The 13984-nt window shown below is 57.4% G+C and overlaps 6 protein-coding genes across 6 annotated transcripts; 2 read left to right on the top strand and 4 right to left on the bottom strand.

Annotated features, from left to right (window-relative positions):
* Nucleotides 1–410: 410 nt before the first annotated feature.
* Nucleotides 411–2294, bottom strand: BDY17DRAFT_315882 (uncharacterized protein; the record flags this gene model as incomplete). The annotated part of the gene is made up of 3 exons (XM_033735956.1): nucleotides 411–692; nucleotides 714–1590; nucleotides 1615–2294. The coding sequence occupies 3 exons, from the start codon at nucleotides 2292–2294 to the stop codon at nucleotides 411–413; spliced, it is 1839 nt and encodes a 612-aa protein (XP_033592143.1).
* A 264-nt stretch (nucleotides 2295–2558) lies between these two features.
* BDY17DRAFT_293914 (armadillo-type protein) lies at nucleotides 2559–6590 on the bottom strand. Its single transcript, XM_033733051.1, has 3 exons — nucleotides 5345–6590; nucleotides 3986–5289; nucleotides 2559–3800 (listed from the first exon to the last, which is right to left on the bottom strand). The coding sequence occupies exons 1-3, from the start codon at nucleotides 6440–6442 to the stop codon at nucleotides 2864–2866; spliced, it is 3339 nt and encodes a 1112-aa protein (XP_033592144.1). The 5' UTR covers nucleotides 6443–6590; the 3' UTR covers nucleotides 2559–2863.
* A 334-nt stretch (nucleotides 6591–6924) lies between these two features.
* BDY17DRAFT_308934 (histidine phosphatase superfamily) lies at nucleotides 6925–8776 on the top strand (the record flags this gene model as incomplete). The annotated part of the gene is made up of 4 exons (XM_033735266.1): nucleotides 6925–7042; nucleotides 7095–7727; nucleotides 7786–8383; nucleotides 8440–8776. The coding sequence occupies 4 exons, from the start codon at nucleotides 6925–6927 to the stop codon at nucleotides 8774–8776; spliced, it is 1686 nt and encodes a 561-aa protein (XP_033592145.1).
* A 232-nt stretch (nucleotides 8777–9008) lies between these two features.
* BDY17DRAFT_344403 (uncharacterized protein) lies at nucleotides 9009–10382 on the top strand. The gene is made up of 2 exons (XM_033738059.1): nucleotides 9009–9499; nucleotides 9559–10382. Exons 1-2 carry the CDS (start codon nucleotides 9183–9185, stop codon nucleotides 10325–10327), a joined length of 1086 nt encoding a protein of 361 aa, XP_033592146.1. The 5' UTR covers nucleotides 9009–9182; the 3' UTR covers nucleotides 10328–10382.
* On the bottom strand, nucleotides 10379–11095 carry BDY17DRAFT_315886 (uncharacterized protein; the record flags this gene model as incomplete). Its single annotated transcript, XM_033735957.1, has 2 exons — nucleotides 10379–10860; nucleotides 10912–11095. The coding sequence occupies 2 exons, from the start codon at nucleotides 11093–11095 to the stop codon at nucleotides 10379–10381; spliced, it is 666 nt and encodes a 221-aa protein (XP_033592147.1).
* A 366-nt stretch (nucleotides 11096–11461) lies between these two features.
* On the bottom strand, nucleotides 11462–13705 carry BDY17DRAFT_315887 (uncharacterized protein; the record flags this gene model as incomplete). The annotated part of the gene is made up of 1 exon (XM_033735958.1): nucleotides 11462–13705. The coding sequence occupies one exon, from the start codon at nucleotides 13703–13705 to the stop codon at nucleotides 11462–11464; it is 2244 nt and encodes a 747-aa protein (XP_033592148.1).
* Nucleotides 13706–13984: the final 279 nt, after the last annotated feature.

Below are 13984 nucleotides of genomic sequence, written 5' to 3' on the forward strand. Positions count from 1 at the left end.
CCCGCGTGACGCCGAGTATGTGTAGTTCGTGCTTTCCGGCAAAACTCCATCGCGCACCATCCAAATCAAGCTCTGTGGAAAGAGGGTCAACGTTTTGCAATGTACGTAAGCAAAGGAACCCCAATTCACACAGTACAAAACATACACACCCCATAGCTATCCCGTCTTGCACTCTCGACAGTTCGTTCGCACGCCCTTCGCCCAACACCATCGCTTCCAAGAAGTACAACAACAACAATATATGCTCCCGTGAGAAATTGGCCCTTCGTGGATGTCACCCACGGTGCATACCTAGCTCAGGCCTGCACGTGAGTGCAAGGCTGGAACGTCTCCTCGCATTCCAATTCCAAGATTCCACATGATGCCCATGTTTGGGTTTCTTTTTGCCCATGCTTATAATCGCCGCCGCATCACATATCGAGAAACGAGTCATAAGTCAAGGGCGTCGTGGCCGTCGACAAATGCTGCGACGGCTGGCCCATCATCAAAGGCGGATGCTGATGATGCGGCGGATGCAGCTGATGCGAATGCTGCTGTTGCTGCGGATGATGCGGAAGCTGATTCGAATGCTGCTGCTGCTGCAAATGCGCGCCATGCACCACCGAGCTCGCCGGGTTCTGCAGCAAATCGTCCATCCACGAAATGTCAATCTGCGTGAACTCGCCGTTGGCCGCCTCCTCGCCCGCCGGGTCCTCGATGATGGGTTCGTGCACGAGCGAGCCCGCGGCGGTGGTGTCGAGCGGGCGCTGCAGCACCTCTTTGGCGTGGGAGCGGACTTGCGTCAGCCCGCTTTGGGCGAGCGGCCAGATGCGGCCGAGGGATTTGAGCACGCCGATCATGAGCATGACGCGCTCGCGGTGCTGGGTGATGCAGTGCGAGGCATGGAGGGAGCAGATGCTCAGCTGCACTAGGGAGGCGACGATGAGGCCGGAGGCGAGGAAGGGGGTGTGGTCGTGGGCGCAGCGGAGGGCGGCGAGGTCGGAGAGGCCTTGGGAGGCGGCGGTGACTTTCATGAGATGGTTGTGTTGGCTGAAGGTCGGGGCGAGCGGGCGGGACCAGGGACAGCAGGTGGTGTCGGTTGTGAGGGGGTGGATGGAGCGGAGGTTGCTGCGGGGGAGGTGCAGCATGATGGTGGCGTTGTTGATGATGAGGTACGCTTGGAACATGAGCTCGTCGGGCTCGCCGGCGTTTTGGCTGCGTGCAATGTCCGCTTTGCACTGTGGGAGGTGATATCGCCAGCCAGCGAGGGCGTTGTCGACGGCGGTGAATTCGTCCTTTTCCACATCGGGGTCTTCTGCTACCGCGAGGACTCGGGCCAGAATGCGGACGGCCTCTATTCGATAGCAGTAGGAGGAGAATGAAATGTCTTCATCCTCGAAAACCCGGTTATCAAACTGTGCCAGGGTGGGCGCTTTGGGTAAATTCACGCCACTGAGGAAAGTAGGGTCCTCGCAGGGTAGACCAGCGCCGAGCTCGACCGTGTTACAGCGGAATGACGCTTGCTTCTGCAGCGCGGCGAACATGCCCTCAATAATGAACAACTCCCACCAGGTCCGCCTGAAACTCTCCTCCAGCAGCTGATGGCCGGCACTGTGGGCGGCAGCGAATCCATACCGGTTCATGCCGAGCAGACACGCCAGATCCACGGCGTTTTGGAGGTACTTTTGCGCCTCGGCCTGCTCGTTGGTGGAATACAGGGCGATGGCGAAAAGAAGCTGCGCCTGCACGCGGAAGGCCGTCCAGGAGAGATCCTCCTTTAGCGCAGCACAAGCGGCATCCTTGTACGTGTCGACGGCCGGACTGGAAGCCAGGATGCTCGCGATGAAGCGCACGACCGCGCGTAAGCATTCCGGAACGGGAAGGGCCTTGTAAGCGATTTTCGGCGGTAGCACGGGATGGGAATGATGGAAGTTGGTGAAGTACAGCTCTGTCAGGGTAGAGTCGTGGTCGCCGAGCGGCAGATTCTGCTCCAGCAGGCCGTCAGGCGGCAACGGGTGGATGGCAGGCAGCACATCCATCCCCGGCCAAGGCTGATTCGTCCAAGGCTGGGCGGTAGAGGGGGAAATGTCGTCGCCGGCGACCGAAGCAGTCGCGCTGCCGTTGCCATGGGAAGAGCGGCGCTGGACTCGTCGTCGCTGGCCGCGTCGTGATGGCGTGTAATGGCATTCGCAGCCCTCGACGGCACATCGGCGGCACACCGGGCGGCCGCCATCGCACTTGAGATGTCGACTGCGGCACTGCGCACACGCCAGGGCGGCGGGGCGGGGGGCGGTGTCGGCAGCGGGGTGCGGCATGGTGGAGTGGGCGGCGGAGGCAGTCATCGGTCCATCCTCGCCAGGCGTCTGGAGATGGGGTTCCGGGGAAGAGAGCATGGATGGGTGCGGTTAAGTTGAAAGGGCCACAAGACACGAGGGCTGCTTGCGTGCTCACTAGAGGTGGGAGGCGAGAGCCCCACCAGCTTACGCGCTAGTCCGGATTGGGAGCGCGCCTTTGGTATGAGGGACCTGGAACTTCGCCGACCTTGGCCCTCCGCGCAATCGCGTTGCTTCGCCTATGTACCTGTCCCTATCGCGTGGCTGCTATTTATTAGTCGTCCTACTCGCCACTCTCCTTGCCCCTTATCGCTCTCCGCAGAACGAACTGTGTGAAGCCACGTTGACACATGCAATCACCAACAACAGCTGGCTTCACTTCAAAACAAGGCTCCCACTCACAACGCGATGATTACGAATAGAGAAAAGAACACTGATGGGCAAATTCAAGCCTGGCAAAAAAATTGACAGTCATCTGACCGTAGAGTTACGATGCAGTTGTAAGTGCAAACCAGCCGTCACTCATTATCATCGTGATCAATCATCGCCATCTATCTCCGCAAATACTCCACCAGCTGCCTCAGCTTGCCCTTGGTCTCCTCTCCCAGCTGCCCTTCCGGCGGTCCCAGGACGGCCTCAAACACCGGCAACAGACGCGGCGTCAGCCCCTGAATCACGGCATTTTGCTGTTGATACAGCGCAACAATCATCTCGTACACCGGCTTGTTCTCGTCGTAGTCTTCCTTCAACGGCAGCACTTCGACCAGCCGCGGAAGCACATCCTCCAGCGGAACGTGTTGAGGGCTCTTGCGAATCATGCGGGACACGCAGCCGACGGCGTTGTCGAGGAGTCGAGCATGCGCATCGTCGCTGCTGCTCCCTCCGGCGGCGCCAGATTGTTGTGAAGCATCGAGCAGGGGTTCGAGTTTCGCGAGGATGCTGTTGTAATTTGACAACACCTCCTTCACGTTCGTGCTCTTCTCGCACAGCAGACCCGTGCCAAAAGCCGCGTTGCTCTTCGTCTCGGGATCCTCGTCGGACAGGCGTTTGAGGAAGATGCGCATGAGCTTGGAGGTGTACGGCGTGCAACCGGCGGCCATGTGCTCCACGCAGTCCGCGATGGTGCCCACGGAGGAAGAGCGCTCAAAGCGTTCTTGCGAAGAGGTAAACTTGACGATAGGCGTCTCGAAGATCTTCCACAGCTCCGCGAATTGCTCGCCGAGGGCGGCGGACAGCGCGGCAACCACTTCCATTGCCGTCTCAATGACCAGCCAGTCGTACTCGGCGGATTCCTGGTCCGCGAGTTCTGGCTCGTCAAAGTCATCTTCATCCTTTTGGCAGGGATGCTGCTTTTGCAGGATGAGCACAGTGAGGGCAGTGATCTGTTCCAAAGGCGTCGAGGCGGACTCCCCAGCGGGGGCGAGGATCGCAGGACCACACAGTTTGAGAGTCGCCGCAACGTGGCGGTTGATCTCAGTCACGGTGCCTCTGTAAAGCTCGTCAGCATGGGTTCCACATTGCTTGACTGTATGCGAGGCAAAAAAAGGGACACCGAGTCAGAAACAGCCTCTACGCTTTCGCAGCACTTGCCATTTAGGCATCTGAGTGAGCTGGGTATGCGGAGTGTATTCATCACGTATGCAAGGAGGGTTTGAAAAAGAGCGTCAACGTACCTGTCCATCTCCTCACCCCACAGGGCCAGAGTACCCTTCATGACGAGGTCGCCCAGTTTCGCGAGGTCCGCGGTGGGCTTGACCTTCACCGGCAAACCTGGTTGCCACTTTTGCATTCCATTTGCCTCTGCAACATTCCAAAGCATGGCATAGGCTCTCCAGAGTGTGCTGGCGGCGCTCCTCCGTACGCCCTCGAAGCTGTGGTCCAGTAGAGGCATTGTAAGCTCAATCGTCTTCTGCATGTAGGGCAGGTATTTGCCCTTGGTATGCGCAAGGACGTCGCCGATGACCTCCACGGCGATCTCCTTCTCCATCGCAACACCAGTGACAGCGCCCAGGTCGTCCCAGTCGTCATCATCATCATTTTCGTCATCTTCGGCGTCCATGAGGGCTTGCACAATGTCGTCGCTATCGACATCGTCATTGTTGACACCGTTCGCACCCGCAACCTTGATCTTCTTGCCAGCAATCACAACCTCCTGCCCGACGAGATCAGATGCGCCTTCACCCAAGACGACTTCGTCGGATTCTTCCTGCTCCAAGCATTCCCACAGACTCTTGACAACACCTTGGAGGAAGTGGTCAAACTTCTCCTCGTACACTTTTGAAAGCGTGGACCACAACATGAAGCTGGTCTCTTTGAGCCTCTGGTGATCGAGGTGCAAGCCTTCCTCACTGGCGTTCATGAGGGGTTGCACGTAGGGCTGGAATGTCTCCGCGCCGACAGCGGAAGCAATCTTGCCGAGCGAATCGACCACCATGCTCCGAAGCTCCAGTTGATCATTGCTGTCCTTGATGTCGATATATTGACCGAGGCTCTGAACTGTCTTGCCGAAGAATGGCGTGAATGCCTTCTCAGATGAGGATGCGATCGACCCGACCGCGCTGATGGACGCCATTTGAACTTTGTGGTCGTCATTGTCGAAGAGAACGGCGAAGCGAGGGACCAGCTCATTGACATATTTGGCAGCGTCTTCTTGCTCCAGGCCTTCGAAGAGTGAATCGATTGCTATGCAAGAGCCTTTCAGGATGTAGGTGAAGAGTTCAAAGTCTTTCGACGAGGGTTGGGCATTACGCATATTTTGCACCGCGAAGTCGAAGTTCTTGACCAGTGCTGGGATTAGGCGGGCGTGAGCCTTGCCCATTTCTTCGGCGAGGTCGTCAGCCAGACGGGCCACGCCGTTCAATGCTGCACTTCGAACAGCGACAGACTCGTCCTCGAGCAGGTGGTAAACGAGGGGGAGAATCTCGGTGAGCTGGGTAGCGATGAAGTCGGGTGCACCTTCAACGCACATGCCGAGAGCCTGGGGTGCTGTTAGTAACGTGCTTCAGCATGAGACATACACTCCTTCAACATACCAGAATGCCCGCTCTTCGGTAGTCGGGGTTTTCGCTCTGCACAAATGGGCCAATTGCTTTGAGAAGCGGCACGGCGACTTGACTAGGAGGCAAGCTCTCACTCAGAATGTCTAGCAGAGCCAACGCCGATCTTGCGGGTGAGAGATCATCTTCCTCGTCCGGCAAGACATCGAGTTCAGTGGTGACCTGCAGGGCCATCTTCGTCATCGCCTCGCCAATCTTCAAACTCTGAACTTTGAGCTTGCGGTATCGCACGCACTGCATGAGGAAGCTGAATGCCTGACTTCGAATGTCGTCCTCGACTTCGGTCTTGGCAGCGATGTGCATGAAGAAGTGCAAGAGATCGGCGAAATGTTGGTTCAAAAAGGCAGACTCGTAGGACAGCAGCCTGTTGAAGACGTCAAAGGCTTGCATGCTGTGCTCTTCGTCTTCTGCTTCGATGGTAGACTGCAGCGTCTTGACCATGTGGGGGATGGTGCTTTGAAAAGTGCGCAAGCTCTTTGCATCCTCTTCGGTGTCCAGCACCATCGCCAGCTCCGACAGCGCCATCATTGTGTTGATCCTCACTTCTAATGACTCGGGATCTTGGATGGTCTGGCTGAACAGCGTGAGCATGGAGCCCATGTTCTCCTGGAACATGTCCGGCATGGTTTCCAGCAAGGTGTAGATGATGTAGACTCCGACCTCACGATGTCTTGTCGTGCTGCTCGTTGCCGCCTGTTGCAGGATCGCGGGAAGCTCGGCCCATTGCCCATCTTGGAGATCGACTCGGGCGATTGCAGCAATGACTCGGGCTTTGCTGTGTCGAGCCAGGGCCACATCTTCGTCAGTGGTGGCTTTGAGCAGCTCTTCTCGCAGTTGCGTCTTCTGTGCGTCGGCAACTTTTGCCCAGTGCTTGGGGACGAGTTTGCGAGCCTCGACTGCCGCAAGCTGACGGAGCTCAGACTGAGGGTGGGAAATGATGATGTGGATGAGTGCCGGAACGCAGGCGGGGGAGGTGTAGTATTGGTTCTTGAGGGTTTGCGTGGCCGTCTTCACCTTTTCGGTGTCTGGCAGGAGCAAGGCCTGCAACAGGCCAACAAACTCCTGTTCACTCATGATGGGTGCTGAAGGAGGGACGAAAGGGATGAAGGAGTGTGTACAACACACCGCAACAAATTTCAACACAACTTTTTTTCGTTGTAGCGTAGCGTAGCGTGATGTCGGGCGCGCACCGTCCCAAACTCTATCTTATCTCTTATCGCATGGCCAAAGCCTCCGATCTGGCCGAGCAAAGCAAACCCCACTCAGACGTCACTTCTCGCAAGCCACTTTTTGCGCCGGAGCCTCCACGTGCTCGCAACGTATGGTCAGGTTGATCTGCTGCGGCGTTTTCCTTGACATCTGCAGGGCTCGATTTTTCCCTCATTCTCCGGCCTAGTCCGTGCCTGGCCGAGTCAATCGACGCAGCTACCCCAAAGGCACCGCTGCCCTGTCTACTGCGGGCCGACATAAATAGCATGCCCGTCCGGCGATCTTGATCAAATCTGCTTTTACCATCCTAGCTATAGCTACTAAGTAGGTGCTTTAGCTACTCCGACATGTTTTTCCCAATTACTGTGCTGGCATTGGCCGGCTCCGCCCTTGCGGCTCCCTCCAACTCTTCCAATTCCTCTTCCTCTCTCCTCACCAACATCAACCAGATCCAGCAGTACTGGGGTATGTTTGAACTTCTCCTGCCTCCGTGCCCTGTGCCTGACAGACATCATAGGACAAATCAGCCCCTACCACGACAACGCCGACAACCATTTCGGCGTCTCGGACGTCGGTCTGCCCAATGGCTGCCAGATCGAGCAAGTCCACAGCCTCCAGCGACATGCTCAGCGCTTCCCCACCGGTGCATTCGACGACGGCGCAAACGATGCCAACTTCGCCGCAAAGGTCTACAACTTTACCCAGGCGAACCCCAACGCGCAGTTCACCGGTCCCCTCAGCTTCTTGAACTCCTACCAGTACCAGATGACCTCGAACTACCTGACTGGCATCGGCGCCTCCACCGAATTTATGTCTGGCGTCACCTTCTGGAACCGATACGGCCGCACGCTGTACAATGCCACGGTGGGCCAGGTGACATACAACGCCAGCTACACTAATGGCACCGCCCGGCCCAAGCCGGTCCTCCGAACGACCAGCCAGCCGCGTATCTGGGATTCGCAAATCTCCTGGGCTCTGGGCTTCTTCGGTCCGTCCTTTTACGAGGTCCCCGATCCCACATTGTCCGCATTTGGCAATGGATCTTTGTTTGACGTCGTCATTATCCCCGAGGGCGGGACGGAGAACAACACCTTGGCTTCGTACGATTCGTGCTTTGCGGATGACTTCACCGACATTGGATCGATCGGAGGTAAGTTGACGGAATGCGATAATGCAACGAAGGCACAAGACTAACAACACACCTTTAGACCTCGACCTGTTCTTCCAGTACGTGCCCAAGTATATGCAAGCGGCCGTCACCCGGATGAACAAATACGCACCTTCCGGCTTCACATTCAACCACAACGACACCTACGCTATGCAATCCATCTGCGCGTACGAAAACGCCTACATCGGCTCCAGCGAGTTCTGCAGCCTTTTTACCGAAGAGGAGTGGCAAGGCTTCGAGAACACTCTCGACATCGAGTACTTTTACGACTACTCCTACGGTCAGCCTACCGGCCGAGCACAAGGCTTGGGCTATCTGCAGGAATTGCTGGCGCGTCTGACGGACCAGTACATCACGTCGAGCAACAGCTCGGTCAACTACACCGACACGGACAACTCCAAGGACTTCCCTCTCGGCCGGCCATTCTATGCCGACTTTTCGCATGACGATATCCTGGTATCGGTGATGACCGCCATGAGCCTCGATTACTTCCGCGACCCGCCGAGTCTTACCGAGTACCCCCCGAACCCAGACCGCCACTTCATCCTGTCGAACATGACGCCTTTCGGAGCGCGTTTGATTACGGAAGTCATTGGCTGCGGCAGCGCCGACCCAACCGAGCAGAAGAGCTTCAGAACGTGAGTCGATATGCCCTTCCCACCCTCACCACTCGATCCTAACTGATCCATTCCAGTCAATACTACCCAACAGAATACGGCTACAACCCATCCAACGCCACCAACAAATTCATCCGCATGCGTCTGAACAACGGCATCCTGCCCCTCGACACCATCCGCGGCGGCAAATGCAGCGGTCGCAGCGATGGCCTCTGCGGCATGGAGGACTTCCTCGCCTCGCAGTACCAGGCGGAGGAATTGGCGAACTACCAGTTCAGCTGCTTCGCCAACTACACGCTGAAGAATCCCACCAACGGCACCGATTACGACGGCGCGGTGAGCAAGAACTCGTCGACGATCAATCTGTTCCCCGGCGAGCTCACCGCGAGCTACATTGATAGCCAGGGTTTGTAAGGATGACGAGGGACGGCAAGTGTATATATGGGTGGATGGAGAGGACGTAGGACGACGTAATGCAGTGTAAATAGGAAATCACGCTCTCTTCTCGGTCCGGTTGTATCACGGACCGAGCCCTTGCCACCAGGCGATCATCTCGCGCGGAACCCAACCGCGCTCCTTCCCCGGAAGGCAACCCCACTCTGCCCCAGGTTCCACCTTGAGGGGTTTGGAAGTCCAACGTCACACACTTTCTTCTCACATATATCAACTAAATCGCCAGGTCTACTCTGTACCCCGGCATCGCCACATCAATAACGCTGCAATTGGCCGTGGCAACATAACCTCCACATAGCAAAGAGACACAAGCAGTCGTCTCCCATCTTACCACCATCGCCCATCGCCAAACCAAAAGGAAACCACCATGCCCCACGCCGAAACCTACACCGAGTTCCGCCCCTCCGAATACCCCCCCTTCCCCTCCAGCCCCGACTTCCCCACCGTCGAGCTGTCCACCATCTCGCTGCAGAAAATCCTCGCCCACGATGCCGCCGAGGAGGAGCGCGTGCTAGAAGCGTGCATGGGCCGCGGCTTCTTCTACCTCGACCTCGCGGGCCCGGAAGCAGGCGAGACGATTCTGCAGGGCGCGGAGGACGTGGTGCGGGTCGCGGAGCGGTTCATGACGGGCGTGCCGGAGGAGGAGAAGTTGAAGTATGCCATGCGGGATGGGGTGCTCTTTGGGTGGGTTATCCCTCTTTACTCGTTCGTTCGATATGACATACTGATGGAAGGAATGCCAGATATAAATGCCTTGGCTCTACAGTCGTCGACAAAGCAGGCACCCGCGACATGGCCGAGTTCTTCAACGTGGGCAAAAACGACATGATCGCCGAGCCGGGCGCGCCCATGAACCGCGAATGGCCCCCCCTCATCCTCGACAACAAGCCCCTCTTCGCAGCCTACTCGCGCGCCGCCCACGGCATCGGGCTCTCCATCCTCGACGTCCTCGCGCGCAAACTCGGCATCGACGGCGAGGAGATCCGCTCGCGCCACCGAATCACCGAACAAGCCGGCGACCACGTCCGGCTCACGCGCGGCCCGCCACGCAAAACGCTCGAGATGCCTGAGATTCAGACGCCGTCGCATACGGATTTCGGCACCATCACTGTGCTCATGAACTGGCTGGGCGGGTTGCAGGTGTGGTCGGAGTCGTCGCGCAGTCTCGGCTCGCTCGAGCCCGACGTCCCGGGCGAGTGGTTGTGGGTGAAGCCCAAGCCGGGTCACGCGATTATCAATCTCGGCGATGCAATGGTCAAGTTTACGAATGGCGTGCTGTGCTCTGGTAGGCATCGGGTGATTCCCTCGCCAGGCGAGCAGGGCAAGTGGCCGCGGTACAGCGTTGTGTATTTCGTGCGGCCGGAGGATAGCGCGCGGCTGAAGACGTTGAAGGGCAGCGGCGTGCCGCCTGCAAAAGACATGGATGAGGAAGGCGTACTCGCAAAGGAGTGGATTTTCCAACAGGCGAGGGCGCTGGGAAGTAAAGAGCTAGGGGACAAAGACAAGAAATGAACTCAACACTGCTTTACGTATTTACGAACAATCTCATGAATCAAGTTCCATCTACCCCCGCCGATAAAGCGTAGCAGGCACATGCACCTGTTCATACGTCTTGACATCCCCCGTCGTCAACAAATGAATATTCTCCTTGAGCGTGCGCGTCTCGTGCGAAGCAGCGTGCGCCTCGACAGACTCCCACCCCATAACAAGCACATTCGCCCTGCCCCTCACCCCCTCCTTCTCCACAACCTCATGCGTAGTCCCATACGCCCACCCGGAAACATTGACATCCTCGTTCCCAATCAGCCTTGTGATGAGCGTTTCGGCCCCCTCAAAGGCGTTGGCAGGCGGCGCGCCGTCGAAGTAAAAGGTTGCGACTTGCGTCACTTTCGCTGACAGTGCGGCTGCTACACCGCCTTCGGGTAGGAAGTCGACGTGCACGACGTGCGGCGTGCCGGTGTGCAGTTTGGCTAGGTGCGAGCGGAAGGCGGCGTAGGTGTCTGCTGCCGCTTGGAATGTTTCGTGCGCGGCTTTGCTATTCCAGTCTGTTGCGATTAGTTGGAGTTCCTTGGAGAGTTTGAAGGAGAGATACCGACCGATGAACAATTGCAGCATCTCGGGCTTCTCGACTGCTGTCCCGTACCACAATTTCTGGAAGCCCGGTTGGCTGGCCAAAGTGTCGTTGCATTCCTTCAGCACCGCTGCAGCGGCACTGTTGGGGTCGTTGATGTCGGTCCCGGGTGCGAGGGTGAGGGTGCAGATTTCCGTTGTTGCAGGCATGATGGGCGTGGCAAGGCTGACGGTAGGAAGGGAGTGAATTCGTTGGTTGGATAGAAGGCATGTTACACGCCTTCACTTAAATACATCCTCTGCGCCATAATCAATTGGAGCGTTCGCTCATGATTCCACATCAATTGGAAGCCTGCCAAGTCTTTTACCTGCCGCATTATAAATCTATCAAGGTGGATGTACAGGCGCAAGGTGTGGTTGACAATGGCTTGGTCAACTCGCTGCTATATTGCCGCTTTGGGCTTAGCCGTGCATCAGCCGCGGCTGAGATCATCTCAGCTTTCCTATAAGCTCTGCCATCGATTCCCAGTGTTCCCTTTTCCGGACCGCGTCGCTCGCTCTGCGTCTCAAACCAAACTAAAACTCAATCAAACTCTCCTCCTGAGCAGCAACAGCCACAGGCGCATGCTGCGGCGCAGCAGGGAACGCCTCCTGCCCATACCCACCGCCCGCATACGGAGCCTGTGCTTGCGGCCATTGCTGGCCCTGCTGCTGTGCAGGCGGTGCGGTTTGGTAGTAAGCTTGAGGCGGCTGCTGCTGCTGCTGTTGCGGCGGTCGTTGCTGGTACGATGCCTGTCGCTGAATCTGCGGAGGAGGAGCTTGTTGGTTGAGGGACTGTTGACGCTGAGGGTGCTGTTGTTGCTGGGGAAGGTATTGCTGTTGGGCCTGGGGTTGAGGAGTTTGGTGGTACATCTCTGGACTCGGCGTTTGTTGCTGCGTGGACTGGTCGGCAAAGTAGTAGGCTGCGTTTGGGTCCGCTTGAGGCGAGGTCACGGGCGGGTTGGAGGCTTGGGAGGTGTGCGATGGGGCGTATTGTGATGATGCCTGGGAGTAAGGCTGCGAGGATTGTCGGTGGGGGGCTTGCATGTGGGATTGTTCGTAAAGGCCTTGCTGTTGAGGCGGTGGTTGGTTCGTGATATAAGGTGATTGGTTTTGTGGCGCTTGGGCCTGGTTGTAGTATGCGGCATCAGGCGGGGCAGCATACGCACTCACTCGTTGCTGATCGAACGGCGGGTACGCGGCTTGGGGTTGCTGCTGATAGCCTTGCTGAACTCCATACCCATCCATCGGGGCGGCATTTCCGGTGTAGTAACTCTCCATGCCTCCAGCAGCCTGCGGTGCTGGAGCAGAGGGCAGACTCGGGTACATGCCAGATGGCTGAGGCGCGCCATAGCGACTTGAAGTGTAGGCACTGGCCATTCTCTCCTCCAGCATTCGATCGTAGTATCTGACCACAGTTGCCAGCTTACTGTGCAGATCGAGAAGGGTGTCGTGTTTGCTCATCGTCTCTCCGTAAGTTCGTGCCAGTTTCGGTCTCAGGGTGCCGATGCTTTCGTAGAGCTCTTGAATCTGTGGCTCGCGGAGGATAGTCCCTGGTGGTTGATGCTGCAATCGATCTACCAGCGTAGCGAAGAGATTGATGTTCTCGGCCTCCACCGGCGTCAGCTCGAATGCGTTGTTTTGTTTGTATTGGTTTGTCGTGGAGGCGTTGGCGGCAGAGGGTGCCGAAGTTTGCTCCTTCAACTCCTTTGCGTGTCTCTTCTTCTGCTCCTCCATATCTTGCAGGCTTGCCGCGATGGCAGCTTTCAAATCTGCATCCTCCTCTTCTTCGGGCTTCGTTGAGCTCTTGCTTGCACCATTCGTCTGTGGTTGCGGTTGTTGTCGTAGCTGACTCTGTGGTACGTAGCCGGAGCCGGAATGTCCCTTGCTCTCCTCCAGACTCATTTCCAACGCTTTCTTGAGATCGGCATCGAAGCCGTCCTCTACCACTCTTGCTCCTCGGGGTTGCATTCGCTCATTCCCTCTGTTGCTGCTGCTCATCGCCGAGCCCTGCCACAGCGTCTTACTGCTATCTCGCGGGCTATGCGGAACAGCTGCGCCTCGATTGTTCTTTTCCGTGAGCTTGGCATAACAGCCGTCATCCACTCTGACGGCCTGCATGATGCCCAGATGCGGAAGCGGAATGTTCTTCGAACTGCACGTCCCGCAAAAGACATTTCCACAATTCCGACAGTGATGCTTGCGGTTGGTGAAGGTGAACTTTTCCCGACACCGCATGCACACGTCCGAGTCGGCCCATTCGGGGGGAGCGTTGGAGTCGAGCATACTGCTCGCCACGTCTTGTCGGGGAGGGAATTGGAAGCCTTCGTGTTGGAGAGATCGGTAGGTCTCGGTGATGTACATCAGCGTATCTCTTCCAGCTGCGCCGCTCGCCCAGTTTTGAATCAACTCCAAAATCTTTGCCTTGACATCCGCATTGACCGGTTCGGATGGAGGGAGTCCGTAACCGCCACCGCCTGCCTTGGCCAAGCTGACGAGATTGTCCATGAACTCCCGACTCGCAATCTCCTGTATGAAGTGATTGCCTCCATTCTTGACGCAGGTGTCGGTGAGATTGAGCGCGGCGATCTGGACGTTGGGATTCTTGTTGCCTATGCGCCGCTTCAGACTGCGCATGGCCTCCTTGGGCTGGACGGTCTTGCTGCGGATGGTGTCGGAGATTTCGAGGTTGAGGGCGATGTCTTCGAGGGAGGAGGAGGTGGCGCGCTCGATCTGGGCATCGAGGTCGCTGTTGGCGCTGTTGCCAAACCATGAAGCCATGGCGGGCGGTAGGCGGGGGTTGGGATCCGCGCTGTCTGCCTGGAGCGACTGGATTGCAAGACCGCTGTCGAGTGGGAAGAGGACGGGAAAGTAGACAGAGGCGTGTAGAGGGGATGGAAGGGTGATGGGAGTGGCGGGTTTGTAGTGTGGTGGAAGAAGAGGGAATCAACGATGCATGTGGCTTACAATTCCAAAGCTCGTGCCTGGCCGGGCGTCGGTGATTGATGAGAGAGGAATGGCGTAGCCGCGCAGCTTCCCGCACAGACCATCCCCGACCTC

The sequence above is a fragment of the Neohortaea acidophila genome, assembly GCF_010093505.1.
Source record: "Neohortaea acidophila strain CBS 113389 unplaced genomic scaffold BDY17scaffold_3, whole genome shotgun sequence".
NCBI lineage: Eukaryota > Fungi > Ascomycota > Dothideomycetes > Mycosphaerellales > Teratosphaeriaceae > Neohortaea > Neohortaea acidophila.